The 14,648-nt window shown below is 28.2% G+C and overlaps 1 protein-coding gene across 1 annotated transcript; it reads right to left on the bottom strand.

Moving 5' to 3' along the window:
- Nucleotides 1–6,727: 6,727 nt before the first annotated feature.
- Nucleotides 6,728–11,772, bottom strand: LOC117170962. The gene is made up of 5 exons (XM_033358004.1): nucleotides 11,703–11,772; nucleotides 10,095–10,147; nucleotides 7,430–7,504; nucleotides 7,117–7,207; nucleotides 6,728–6,852 (listed from the first exon to the last, which is right to left on the bottom strand). Exons 1-5 carry the CDS (start codon nucleotides 11,734–11,736, stop codon nucleotides 6,728–6,730), a joined length of 378 nt encoding a protein of 125 aa, XP_033213895.1. The 5' UTR covers nucleotides 11,737–11,772.
- Between the last annotated feature and the right edge of the window lie 2,876 nt (nucleotides 11,773–14,648).

The following is a 14,648-nucleotide window of genomic DNA, read 5'->3' as shown; positions in this document are numbered from 1 at the left end:
TCGAATTTCGATCAAAAAAACTACGAATTTTCTTTCTCCGGAAATTTAACTTTTAGGGGGAGGGGGTGGGATATCTTGCTCTGTAGCTCGAAAAGCTTTTCTGGACCACCCTAATAGACACGCTTCTATTTCTGAAAAAAGTACTATTAAAATGAGAAAATCGAATTTTGAGATAAGAAGATCATTTCAAACCCCCTAATTAATCTATGAAAAATACATTGCGAATTATTTTTGCTTATTTCATTAATACTTTTCTTACTTACGGGCAAAGAATAAAATCGCTTCCACTGGTAATCATAAAATAAAAAGATTTAATTGTGAGGTAAGTACATACAAGAAATTCTTACTTAAATCTACGTTGACATTTGGAACCTGACTAGCATCTGAGTCCTCATGTGTAGAAATTAAATTCTTATGATCCATCAGTTCATCAACATTCTCGATTTCATCAATATCTCGATCCTCTAAATTTATGGAACTTGCATTTCGGGTTGCTTTTGATTTATTTCATTTCATCCTCTGCATCACTAGCTACATAATTTTCAATATATATAATGAATAACATGGGCTAAAATGTATATAATTTTTTTAGATGGTATGACTGTAATGCAAACTAAGAATGTTTTGAAACACACAATTTATAATAGCTTTTCAAATGAATTTTAATTTTGAGGCTAGCTTTCGATTCAAGATGAATATTCAGTAGATTTAGCAATTTACTTACCCTCGTTCATATCACAAAAATTGTCTAGAGCCGCTAAAATGCGATGCCTTCAAACTCGTGGTGTAGTACTAGGCTTTCGCATATTGTTTATTGTATTATAAACTCAACTTGGATAATAACCATGAATTTTATAAAAAGTAAAACACTTCATTGGACAGCAAGGCAATTTTCCTAAATTGGAACTAGGCAGCGTTGCAATACCTGAACCGGTCTGGCTCGCGTCTGGTCCATGGAATTATCCCGATCTGGGCCAGAAGATATTCAACCTACCAGGGCCAGTTTGGTAATCGGGAAAATATAAGGCGATTTCTGCACGGGTGAATGCCATGAAATTACTGAAATTTTATTTCATTGTATCAAGTAAAATGAAGTACATTTATAAGAATTCGATTGAATTAAAAAATTCAAATCAATTTATAAAATTCAAGCGAAGGCCAACGAATTATGAGATAAATTAATAAACATTCAGAGTGAAATATGAACATTTGTGGACCTTTAAAACCCTACAAAATACCTCACTTCTTGTGAATAAAATGTTTAAAATTCAATAAAATATGCTAAAAATCAGTGAATTTCTATGATGATATTTTCTAAAATTCTGGAAAATAAATTAAAACACACCTTGAGTTTCAAAATTGTTTAAAATAATTGAAATCCTTAAGAATCATATAATATATCGTAAAATCTTTTAAAATAATTTAAAACATCATGCATCTTGCGAAATCGTTCCATATCTTCAGAAATTCTAGAAAATCATTCATTCTAAAATAATTAACAGACCTTCGAAATCGCTTCAAATTAATGAAATTAATTTAAAAAATAAATTAAAAAAAAGACAATTATGTCTTGACTACAATGTAGCAAAGTACTTATGAATGAAGGACCTGGCACTATACCTAAGTCATTATTTTTGGTTGGCGGCTTAAGTGAGGCGAAGTCAGCAGAATAATTCACTTTACGTCCTTTCTCAGAAGAATAACTAGAGGATAGAATTCTGCCTGTAGTGCATAGTTTTTTCTTCATATGAAAAAAGGCAAAACGTCTTTTAAAACCTTAATCATGATTTCAGGAAGTTCAAAATCGTGTAAATTGAGATCAGTTAAAAATTAAGACTATTGAACATTATGAGTACTTCAAACAATTCAATAAATGTTTAGTTTGAAAAGTTCTTTAAAAGGGTGTTTTTTAGTTTAATTTATATTTTAATAATTTGGGATTCCATAAATTATTCCTTTTGTTGAGAAAACAGCACCTGATTTGTGTAAAAATTAAAAACGTATATATTTAGTGGTCACTAGAGGTGAATTTTATTCGTATTGTTTGTTTCAGAATAAATTGACTTGTTTCTGAATTTGTTCTATCACTCATGGTTTGTTTTTCATATAAAAATATTGAATTCCCAATTTTTCACATTTATAAAATAATAATTCAATTTATCCAGGGTAGTTTTTATATATAATATATTTTGGAAGAGATAAAATAGATAGAATGGCGTACAGGGTGGCCGTTTTAGTAAAAAAAAATTTCGGTTATTTCCCCGGTTTTTCCGTGGAAGACTTAAATGTTAAACTTTAAAAATTTAGGTTTAAAAGTATTTTAGTTCAAAAATATTGTATTCACATTCGAGTTTTTTTCTAAAATATATCCTACAATTTTTTTTAATGCGACCAAATTAAAAATGTTTTCTTAAAATCTTGCACATTCATGTTTGATAATTTTATCAATTTTCATAAATCTTTTTAAATATTCTATTAAATTTAATTTTTCAAAGTAACATATCACTTTCAGTTTTCCAAGGTAATGTTTTTTATTATTCTAAAGCCTTTTAAAAGCTTTAAATGGCTTCTAATATTTTTGCTTAAAAATCTGCAAAAATCTATATTCTGTTTAAATTAGGCCGTGAGCAATTTCACCGAAGTTTTTTTACGAATAGCCAGATTTGTTGGTACACCTAGACACCTCGTTTAAATTATTTGAAATAATTTCAAATTTTCAATTCGTTTTGAATTTATTTTAAAGTTCCAAATTTTAAAGTTAAGTTTTTTGTTTAACTTCGAATATATAATTTATGAATAATGATTTTAAACGAACAGTCAGATATTTGTAGATATTAGGTAATTGTTATTTTTCTTAATTAAAAAATTTCAAACTCAAGGGCTCAAAAATGGAATATTTTAGACGGAAATAATATTTGAAATTTAATAAAAGCCTTTCATTATGAATTTATTATTTTGAAGTTATTTTGAAATTAAAAATTGTTTATAAAGTTTCAATCAAGCGTTTATATTTTAACTCATAAGAGTTTCTATTTAAAAAAGTTTAATTTTTAACGGTGAAATCTGCAACTTCTAAAATTGTAGAATGATTCCAAATCGTCTTATAAAATCAATTATTAATTACTTTAAAATTGGAAGTACATAGTTTTAATTGAAAAAATCAATTATTAATCAATATTCACAGCTGATCAACTAAAAACATTTTATATCCCAAATCTTCGATCTCGAACGCTACGAATTTTTAATTGTTTATGACTTAAAAACTGAATTTGAAAAGTCTTTCAATTAAACTGTATGCTTAATTTTTAAAAGCTAAAATGGAAAATTTTTAAAGTAGAATATTTTTGAATTACGCATTCTAAACTAAATGATATCGTAATTGAAAAAGATAACAATTTAATTAATTGTTTAAAAAGCGGCTGAAATAACAGTTGGACACATTGTTTCTAAAAATTGGTGAAAGTCTCGGTCGAAAAATAAATTGACTCTTAATTCTTGGTTCTTTGCGGTCTCATAAAGTTCCCGGTCATTTCCCAGTTTTCCCGGTTTCACGGTCCAGCGGCTATGTTGAAGTATCAAAGAAATGCAACAAAAGTAAAGCGTGAACGAAAATTCCACTCGCCATTATCGGTTTATGCATTATTAAGCGAGAAGTATACGGAGTAATACACAAGTGAATATCCTCTCGCATTTCCTTTATTCTTAGAACTTTTGATTTGGTTGACCGGAAAATTTTAACTGTAAAAGCCCTCATTTAAGACGAACATTATTTTTCTCGGCTTGTATGCAGACTTTTTCAATTAAAAGTTGCCAGTTAACTTTGTATGAAAGTTAATAAGAATGAACAAAATAATATTTGCTTCAAATAAAATTCATTGTTCTTAGAGTAGATTTATTATTACGAGTACACAACTATAAGTATCCGAAACACAGAGATAGGTTTCGGCAAAACGTGAATCTGGTTCAACCAACTTTTACCATCCGGTTCGTGATCTTTGTAAATTACGATATTGATTAATAATACAACTACTATTTTCAAACATCTAAAATGTCCACTGTTAGAAATGTCTGTGGGAATTTTCAGAGACGCGTCAATAAAGCTTCATGCAGAAACCGTTTCTAAATTTTCCGAAACTGTAACAGAAATTTCAGCAACGGTAACTGCATGAAACTTCAGTCACATGTATCACAAAATTAGGTTGCAGGTTAGGAATTTTGAGTTACTGCTACTGAAAATTCCTAGAGGTTAAAACAATTTTTTTGGTTCATTATTTTAATATAAAACATGTAGTCTATATTTTTCCTAACAATAAAAATAGATAGAAAATACAACTGAAGTTAAGACTAACAACTTCTTATTATCTATGCTATATGTACACTCAGAAAAAAATAATTGGTAGCAAAATAGCTAAACCTTCAACCAAAGAAATTAATTTTCAACCAAAATACGAATACTGCCTTAAGAAAAAATTTCTTAAAAAAGTGGGCAACTAAAATTTTCCACCAAAAAAGTTGTATCCTCAAAAAGACAAAAGATTAACTTTTAAGCAAATAGTGGCATTTTTATCCAAGCAATATGGAAATTATACTAACACGGATGAATTTTTAAATCAAAAATATAAATTAAAAAAAAATTGAATTTTCACCCGAAAAAGACTTTATTTTGACATTTTTACATCAAAATATAAGCTTACAACAAGAAGTAAATCTTCCACGAAAATTATTCAAGAATTAAATGCCCCCCCCCCCCGCGCCTTACGTAAAAAATCAAAACAAAATCTTTCCAACACGCCGATTACCACTAATACTGAACCTTCCACGCGATCAAGAAGCGAGGAGTGCGCATGCAACTGCGCATTTCTCTACGTCACGATAACTTATATTTCTGTTACCATTTAGGAATTTTAGGTAATTACACGTAATTTTCAGAAACCGCTTTTGAAGTTAAATATAAATTTAGCAAATTTACTATAAAAGTTACGGAATTTCATTTTCAGCAACCCAATTTCGTAAATTTCAGTTACTTTATTATTTTAAATGTGTCAGAATTTTCCGAACATTTCTAACAGTGTCCTGAAGATTGTTCCTAATTCCAATAAAAAGAAATTTAAGGGCATGTTAAGCCTGTCTTTGACAAACCCTTAGTGCCATTTTTTAAATTAATTTGAACGTGAGAATTCAAAATAATTTGAAAGATTTCAGCTTACTTCAAGAAATTTCATGATATTTCAAGATACAAAATGATATATCAAAGTTACTTCATCATATTTCATGATAATTCAATGTACTTCCGGATATTTCATATACTTTAAGATACTTAAAAAACACTTTTAGATATTTCGAAGTACTTCAGAATAATTTAAATATTATAAGAGCATGTGCAACAGCCAAATGCCTATATTACCGAATTCACTTTATCAGTTCACTGAATATTCTTTGAACCTAAGAATTTTGTTGTTGTAAATAAAGTATCGACCTGAAACTTTGGAGAATGTATTAGAGTACAATAAAGTACGTTTAGGTACTTCATTTGGGTAGGAACTTCACTTAAAATTATTTCATCTTTTTTCTGAACCTCGTCATTTTTTAAACTTTTTTATACATAAAATATTGGTCTCAAACTTTAAGAAATGCAAGAGCCGAAAGAAAGCTATGCTAAAGCACAAAGCTTGATAATAAAATATGTAAAAAAATATTTCAAATAATCTTCTCCGGCACACAACAAAGGACTCGTCTATCAATTCCATCGGCATCAGCCGCTAACGGTATGCACAAGAATTCGTACCCTGGTGGCCACTAAACGAGGCTTTAACAGCTGGCTCGTCTCATGTTGTAAGTCCATTATTGTTTCCCAGATAAGATTTAGTTGAAATATTTTTTCACATCCTTTATTATTAAACTTTGTACTCTAATGTAGTTTTATTTCGGCTTTTGCATTTCTCAAAGTTTAAGATCGATATTTTATGCATAAAAAAAAGTTCGAACGTTATAAGAATGTCGAGGATCAGAAATAAGATGAAATAATTTTTAGTGAAGTTCCTATCCAAATGAAGTTCCTAAACGTACTTTATTGTACACTAATATATTTTCCAAACTTTCAGATCGATATTTTATTTTCAAGAAAAGTACTTTAGTTCAAAACAATATGCAGTGAACTGATAAAGCGAGGACGGTAATATAGGTATTTGGTTGTGTCACATGCCCTTAAGAGTTGTGAAGCCATCGAAATTCACTAAAATACTTTAAATTATTGAAATATATTTAAAATTTTTGGGAATCTCTAAAACTACACTGCAATATTTCAAAGAATTTCAGACAATTCAAAAATAGCTAAAGGCCTTAAGTAATAGTGATGAACCCATACGTTAATTTATTGAAGATACAGTGACTAATGTGATACTTGTATTAAAAAAGTGACAAATAGTGACTATGTGGCAGCCCTTATTATTTTTTTCATAGTTATTTCTTACAGAAATTCTCAGATCTTTCTATTTTTTTTTAAATGCCTCACTTAAATCGGATACCCATAGGAACAGAATCTTGAATATAGGGTACTTTAGGGACCTTAACTAAATATAGGGTACAGTAGAAGATATAGGGATCATTCAGTGAGACTTCAGGTAAATTTATGTTTAATAGTGTAGTTATATAGATACCTTATACAAAAAAATAGTTTCTATAAAATATTAAGTACACAATCTTCGGAATATCAATTTTTAGAATGCGATCAATGGTTTGGAAGAGGAGGCTTCTTGGGTCGTCCCGGGTGCTTTCTTCCTTTCGACCGTATTGGACAGACGACATCTACAGGTGCAGGCTTCTTGCAATTTCCGTCATAATCCTTTTCAACTTCTAAAATAATCATTAATATTTATTGTCATTTTTCAAATTGGAAAAAAATGAAAAAAATGTCTAAAATTGCCTTATGACAAAGATTTCCTGATTTTGTACTAATTGTAATCTCCATGTATGCTCTGAATATATTTCAGCACGTGAACAAAAAATATATTGTCTTATGCCCCCACATATATCGTAGCAATTTATAGTTGAAAATTTTTATTTTTAGCTTTTCAGAACTGGTTATAATAAGTAAAAATATTTTAATCTAAAACTTACTAAATCCACAGTTTTTGATGAGGCATTCTTGTTCCATGAGACCAGTATATTGACAACCATTTTTACCACAAAATGGATATTTTCCTGGTAACTAGAAGCGCATAGTTTTTATAAATTAATTTTAATGGCTGTATTATATAACGGGAAAAACCCTACTAAGTGATATTTTCTATAGAGACTATTTTCCGGAAAACGTACCCAGGAAAATAACCTCTATTTGCCAAATGTCACACTTTAGGTTTATCCGTAGAGAAGCAGATATTTCTGAAGTTTTAAATTTGAAAAAGGAGAAATGATATTTTTTAATACTTACTTCGCATTTATATTCGCAATCAATTCTATGCTCAGATCTATACTTTCCCGAACTAGGTGTCCGCTCTCGAGGTGTCTGCATGGCATGAAATGTATGTTTGCATAAATATTACAGAAATTTCGATTATTTTATAACTTTAGTAGGAATTATTGATCAGGAACAAGTTTTGGCTAAGTTACTTTATTAGTAGCTCGTTACAGTTACTAGATAAAGTAACTTCACCTCACCTAAAAAGTTACTTTTTCACTTCCCTGATTTAAAAATTTTAAAATGAAAATAACCAAGACGATAATTCATAGAATAGTATATTGTATACCTAGGAGTAAAATTCCCGGCAAAAAAATTAATTTCTAACAAAATAGTTTTATTTTTTACCAAAATATTTTAATTATGTTCAAAAGAATTTGAAAAAAATAGTTAAACTATCAACCAAAAAAAGGAATCTTCGACAAAACAGCTGAGCAATCTACTGCATTTTTTTCAATAAAAATAGGAATGATTAAACCAAAAACAACATTTTTCCACAAAAGAATTGAATTTTTAAAGCGAAAATATGATTATTCAACAAAAATGTTCGTTATCTTTTACCCAACTAGTTGAAATTTGTACCAAAATAGTTGAATTTTAAAAAGTAGATGAATTTATAACCAAAAGAGATGAGTTTTGAAACGAAAAATTCGAATTTTGAACAAAGAAAAAAATTTCTATAAATTTTGAATTTTTCAAACCAAGAAGAAGGATTCCCTATAAAAAAGTTGAATTTTCAAGCTTAAAAGTTGAATTTTCAATAAAAATATTACTTTTTGAATAAATGGCCAAACTTTCAACCAAAATAGTTAAATTTCCAATTAAAAACATGAATTTTCAACAAAAAAGTTAATTCTCAAGCCAATAGTTTAATTCTTTACCATTTTCGAACCAAAGAGATGAATTTTCAACAAAAGATTTAGATTCACAACAAAAAAGCTAATTTTCTATCAAACCAAAAATACGAATTTTCTACCATCTAGTTTCATTTTCAAACCGAAAATATGCATGCTCAACAAAAAGTTACTTTTCAACCAAATAGTTACAATTTCTACAAAATTTATGAATTTTAAACCAAGAAGTCAAATTTTAAATTAAAATAAATGAATTTCAAACGAAAAATATAATACCTTATATTATTTCAACTAAAATTTTTTTTGGAATTTAAAATAATTCTCAGTTGAATTTAACCAATAAAGACATTAGTTTTCTACCAATAACAAACTCATTGTACAGAAAATACAAAGTAACTTTAAAGTAGCTGAAATTTTAAATTCAAGTTACTGCAAAAATCGGATCTAATTCTTGTCATAAGTTACTTTTTAAAATTATTTTTCATTATAATCTCTTTTATCTTGAATTTGGATCAAAGTGGTTTGCATCAGAGTAATACGTATTTGAATACAATAATACAGATTTAGTATCATCATTATTTTACAATTACAAGTAAACAGCAGGCCTCGGACTCACGCCACCGTTGACACTTTCTGAAACTTTCTTTTAAAATATAGGAAATTATAGAAAATTAATTGTAGGAAATATTTTCGTTATTATATTATTATCGGAATTTCTAATGATAGGGAAAATATAGGAAATTTTAAAGCTACACATATTTTCTGAAACGTCTTCTCTAGATTAACCAAAATAACGTATTCACCATTTCAAAAATCAAAATTCTGCAAAAATTCACTATTTTGAACAATTCAAAATATTTCAAGGAATTTGAGAGGCATTTAACTGATTTCTGGGATTTTACAAAGTTTAAAAGTTTTTAGTGCATTCTAAATGATCCCAAATGATTTAAGAGAATTTCTAAGCTTAGAAGAAGTTTCATCTGTGAGAGATTAAAAAATATTAAGAAAATTATATCCTTCGAAATATTTTAAAATCTTTCGAAATTTATTTAATACTATTGAGATCCCTGAAAATCACTTGAAAATTTGTAAATCTCCTAAAATTCCCTTAAAACCTATTAAAAACATAAATTTATCTCTTGAGTCGAATTTTTATGACTTCAACAAGTTACAATTTTTATTGTTTTGAAGAAAATTTTTAAGGATTATACTCGTTTAGACCCACCGATTCTGAATTTTTAAATTAGAAATAATTAATTTAATAATTACAAATTTTTCATTCATCAATTTTAATATCATTTATGAGCCAAAAAAGGTTTGATAATCTCAGCCAAGACAAATCTCGTCTTGAGCCAAGTGAACGTCGTCTTAGCCAAGACAAGGCTCGACTTAAGACAAGTAAACGCCGTTTTACCTGTCTTGTCCATAAAAGTAAGACGAAGGCCTATGTCATGACTCAGTTTTGAGACGCTGCCAGACACCGATGTCTTGGAGACAAACTCAAGACATAACCCAGTCGAACTCAAGTCGAAGCATTTTTACTCGAGAAGATACATGTTTATCAGAGATTGTTCCATCTGGCGCAAACGTCGACGTAATTACAATAATAGACCTTGAATTAGGAGTATTTCAAGATTTACTGATCAGTCACAAATTAGTCAATGAAATTAAATTCAAATTTTTGATTTGGCACCAAAGAAAACATCTAGAGCAAAGTATTTCTTAGCAGTTTTTGAACTCTTATGACTAATTATGAAACCTACAATTATTAACGTTGAACTTACAAAAGGATGGCCATCAGGAGTAGCAAAAACGGTCACCAATAAAGTTGCAATTGCTTAAAAAATAAATTATATGAAAATTAATTTCCGTTATTATTTTTTATGGCAAATATTACATATTTTGAAGCTAACAAAGAAATCTATGTATTTTGCCTCTGATGTTGTTCGATCTCACATATGTCGTAGTACTAAAAAATCTAAGTGACACATATTTTCCTCTCATCTGCCCAAATCAGGTTCTTAGGGGCAAAAATGTTCTTACAATAAGAAATCAGAAATGTGATTTTTTCAAATTTAGCACTGCACAAAAAATTTCCAAACAAGAGTAAATTCAATCTAAAAAAATTGGGAATAAGTATATATTTCTCGCGGGAATCAAATAAAATTTAAGTATTTTACCATTTTCGCGAAAATAATTTTCTAGAGGTTAACCAGAACTGCATTTTACTACGGTTCACTAAAATAAAGAAACTTATGCGAACAAGACCTATCACGAAAATTTCCTCACAATGAGAGATAAAAAATGTAATTTTTTCAAATAAAAAAAATATTATAGGCGTGAACTACCTCAAAATTATGTTTGATCACACACACAATTTGTAAACAGGAGTAAATTTAGGTAAAAAAATATGGAAGAAATGTTGTTTGCTCGCGATAATCAAATAAAGTGTTTGTGTTTTTGTATTTTCACGAAAAATTATTTCTTAACAGGTAAACCACCTTGATTTACAGTTTATTATGTTTCCGTCAAATAAAACAGCTTATGCAAACAAAATCAATGAAAATAATTCCCTCATAAATTGCAAAACAAAATTAAAATTAGGCCAACAAATGTTAAAGAAATATTAATTTCTTGTCATAATTATAGTTTCATTTGTTTTAAAAGTTTTTCGAAAAATTTTTCTTTATTGATTAAACATCCTGAATCACATTTGATTATGTGTCTCTAAAATAAAGTAGGTTTTGCAAAGAGAACGAATACGGACAATTTCCTCGCAATAAGAGATAAAAAATGTAATTTTTTCAAACTTTTTAAAACAATATTATAGGGTTGAACCAAAAAATCTGAGAAAAAAAATATGTTGTTTGCAAACATTAAATAAAGTCTATATGTTTTTGCATTTTCACGAAAAAATATTTTCGAGTAATAAACCACCCTGAAGCACGTGATTTTAGCTCTAAAATAATAATAATGATAATAATAACTTCTTTCAGGTCAGCCCTGAAGAAGTGAAATGCAATGTTCACGAAACGTCAGCAAAATTCGTATTTTTTTACACGAGTGAAACCCCACCCAGCATAAAAATTTATCAAGACAATTTTAAGAAAATCACATTTTTGATGGCCCATTGTGAGGAAATTTGTCCAATTCGTTTTATTGTGAGCTATACCGCTCTTATATGCGAAATAATTAAATGGGTATTCAGTACTACAATTTTCGGGGACGGTTTTCATTCCAAAATTATGATTTGGGAAAATAAGAATAAACACATATCGCTTAGTTTTTCAAGAGCACCTAACTGGGGTTTCTTGTGAAAAATTTTGAATTAAGTCTGATCTAAAAAAAGTCAAAATATGTACTTGTTTGTATATTATTTAAAGATTACTTACACAGCAAAACCGAGAATATTAATATTCCCGCCATGTCTAAGAATATACAAGGTTGGCTCTAGCTTTTGCGGATTTAAACATTTAGATAATTATAAGAATGGCCAGAAAAATTGTGGTTTATATAGCCCGCAAATTGTACATCTGTCACGGACACATTTACAAAGATTTATATCGCATGTTTGTTTCTTATCATATGTATTACTAATTCCTATAGGCATACGGAAATTGGCAATATATTTTGTAGGATAATAAAAAAATGTCTTCATGTTTCCGTGTAATTGCTTAAGATAAGAAAAACATTGTTCATTTTTAAATAATAAACAGTCTATAGAATTTATAGGTGCCAAATTTAATTTCAATTGAATAATATTAACACGTTCCCATTTCCAATTTCGTTTTATAATTTTATTTTCCGATTGATCAACTTTGTATGACGATCTTGCAAGAATAGATCATTTCAATATTTTGTTCTAATATGAATGACTTCTGAAATAATAATTTTTTTTCTAAGTTCCTTCACAAATTTAATAACACATTCGATAAAAGTGTAGACGGATTTCCAAAAATTTTGCGCTTTTTTCCTAAATTTGTAGGTGGCAGATCCGTTTTGAAATCATTAAATGCACTACGATTTAAAAATATTGAGATAATAGTTTTTGACGTGGCCAAAATGTTTAGAAAAAATTGTTGTAACCCAAAAATTATAAACATTTTGTATGGTTGTTTTACCTACACCGAATATTTTTTATTCATAGATCCATACCGAAAGTTCAGTTAGGATATTTTTGTTATTTGAAAATTGGATAACGTCAAGCTATCATTTATTAAAGTCACGTAAATTTTGAAATTTTGCTTCTTAGAAACGAGAAGAATAATAGATAAGTAAAAAGTTAATTTCCAATTTCTTTTTGAGAAGTAATTTTTCCTTTTTTGAATGATACAATCAATAATAATGTTTTAGTTCTTGAATGTATCATTAAATTGGTTAGATACAGCCATTGGACAAATTAAGAATTTAAATTGCACTACACTGTTTAAAAATAAACAATTTCAAATTTTCACTCTTATATTCAAAAGTAACGATTTGGAATTCCTTAAACGAAAGTAACTGGAAAGATTAGTTGCATTTATACGATCTGTTAGTGCGTAACTTATTCTATTATAACTCGTTCACTACTTACTTGAATTTATCCTGGCGAGAAAGAAAAACCATTCAAAAATGCGAAAATTTCACTTGGTCAGGCGTCCCTGACTATAATATTGTTTAAAGTGGAATGCGTTTATTTTTTAACTTATTGTATATGATCATTTTTTTTAAGGGTAGGTTTATAATATTAGAGCAAGCAATTGGAAAGTATTATTTAAATTATATTTAATACTGACAACAATAGTGAACCAACTAGTGATTCAATGCCTTCAGACATTAATGAGTTTTTAGCTCTCGCAAACAAAATTGGTGAAATTGAACTAATCACTAGTGAAATTTTTCAGATTCGAATGGCGAAAAGTGAGATATTTTCTAATTCAATCGTCGAAAAGTAATGGCTCGGTAATAATAAAATGAATAATAACTGCAATTAATAATTTAAATAAATTAAATGGTTATTTTGTGGGATTATAAACGTGCCGTAGCCTGTCTCATTTTAAAAACATTGCTTTCTGATTGTCCGTACGAAGTTAAGAAAAAAAATTAATCTTGTAGTATCTTCAAATGATTTTTTTAATGAGTTCTGTTTTTAATTTAAAAAATTTTTTTGTTGTATATTTTTCTTGTTTTCTATAAAAAATTGCAATTATTTAGTATAATTTGTGAAAATTATTTGTCTTCAAATAAAAATCAGCCTGATTAAGTATTAAATTGAGTTCCTAAAAAGGGGTTTTTTAATTGGATAGCTTTTCTTCGTATGCTAAAGATATTTTGAACTATATCTAAATAATAATTATTAAAATTTAAATAATAAGTCTTGAAATTGTACAGACTCGATTAGCGGAGAGTGAGACACTAAATAAGATTGATAGAAAATTACCAATTTAATGAATTGAGATATTTTCTGAATAAGTAGTGGAAAGCTACTATTTGCTGCATACAAATAAATAAATTTATTTAGGGCTATATATGATAATTAAAAAAAGGGTAAAAAATGGAAAATGTTAAAAATTATGAAGTTTAATAGAATAAAACGATGATGTAACATTTTTATCTGTTTTGAAACAATTATAAGGTCATATTATAAAATTTTAAATGCTTCGTAGCCTGTCTCCAATTTATAAACATTGCACCATGATTGTTTAAACGCATATATGAAAACTTAAGCAGTTTCGAAAATCTTAAAATAACAATGGATCGACGGTTTGCCTTGAATAAAGAGGAACTTGAGTGTCTAAAGAAGTTTATTTTTATTTTATAGACTTTTTTTCTTACGCAAAAGATACCTTATTACCTCAATGAATAAAAATCGTCAAAACTTCACTAATCACTACGCAAATTTCACAGATTTGATTAGTGAAAAGTAGGGCACTGAAGATTAGTGAAAAATGATCTATAATGCATAAACTTTTTACATAATATTCAAAAATTTTCAACTTAATAAGACGAATTTAAAACCAAATAATCAAATTTTGAATCAAATAGTAGAATTTAGTACGCAAACTATTAATTCAGTTCGCATTTGAGCGAAAAAATGGAAAAGGGAAAAATTTCTTAGTATCAGGAAAAATGTAAATTCTTTAAAAAAACGAGAATAGAAGAAAGAGTTTGAAGTCTAAAATATGTAAGTGTTGTACAAAGTTATTAAGATATTATTTTACTGTGTCGTTGCAGGGACATCGTTTGAAATTTTTTAAAAATTTATCTTAAAGGGAAACTAAAAAAAGGTTAAAATTTATCATCAGCAACATCCTCTAAGCTACGATTGACTGAGAGTTCAATAGAATTAAAAACCCGAT

This window comes from Belonocnema kinseyi, chromosome 4, assembly GCF_010883055.1.
Source record: "Belonocnema kinseyi isolate 2016_QV_RU_SX_M_011 chromosome 4, B_treatae_v1, whole genome shotgun sequence".
NCBI lineage: Eukaryota > Metazoa > Arthropoda > Insecta > Hymenoptera > Cynipidae > Belonocnema > Belonocnema kinseyi.
This window is presented reverse-complemented; position numbering and strand designations above follow the sequence as displayed.

Bases quoted from the DNA above. Each gene is read 5' to 3' on its own strand.
- LOC117170962 (XM_033358004.1), bottom strand. From the start codon at position 11,736: ATGGCGGGAATATTAATATTCTCGGTTTTGCTGT. The intron at 7,505-10,094 runs GTAAGTTCAACG...CATGCCATGCAG, and splicing joins CTCCTGATGGCCATCCTTTT to ACACCTCGAGAGCGGACACC. The intron at 7,208-7,429 runs GTAAGTATTAAA...ATGCGCTTCTAG, and splicing joins ATTGCGAATATAAATGCGAA to TTACCAGGAAAATATCCATT.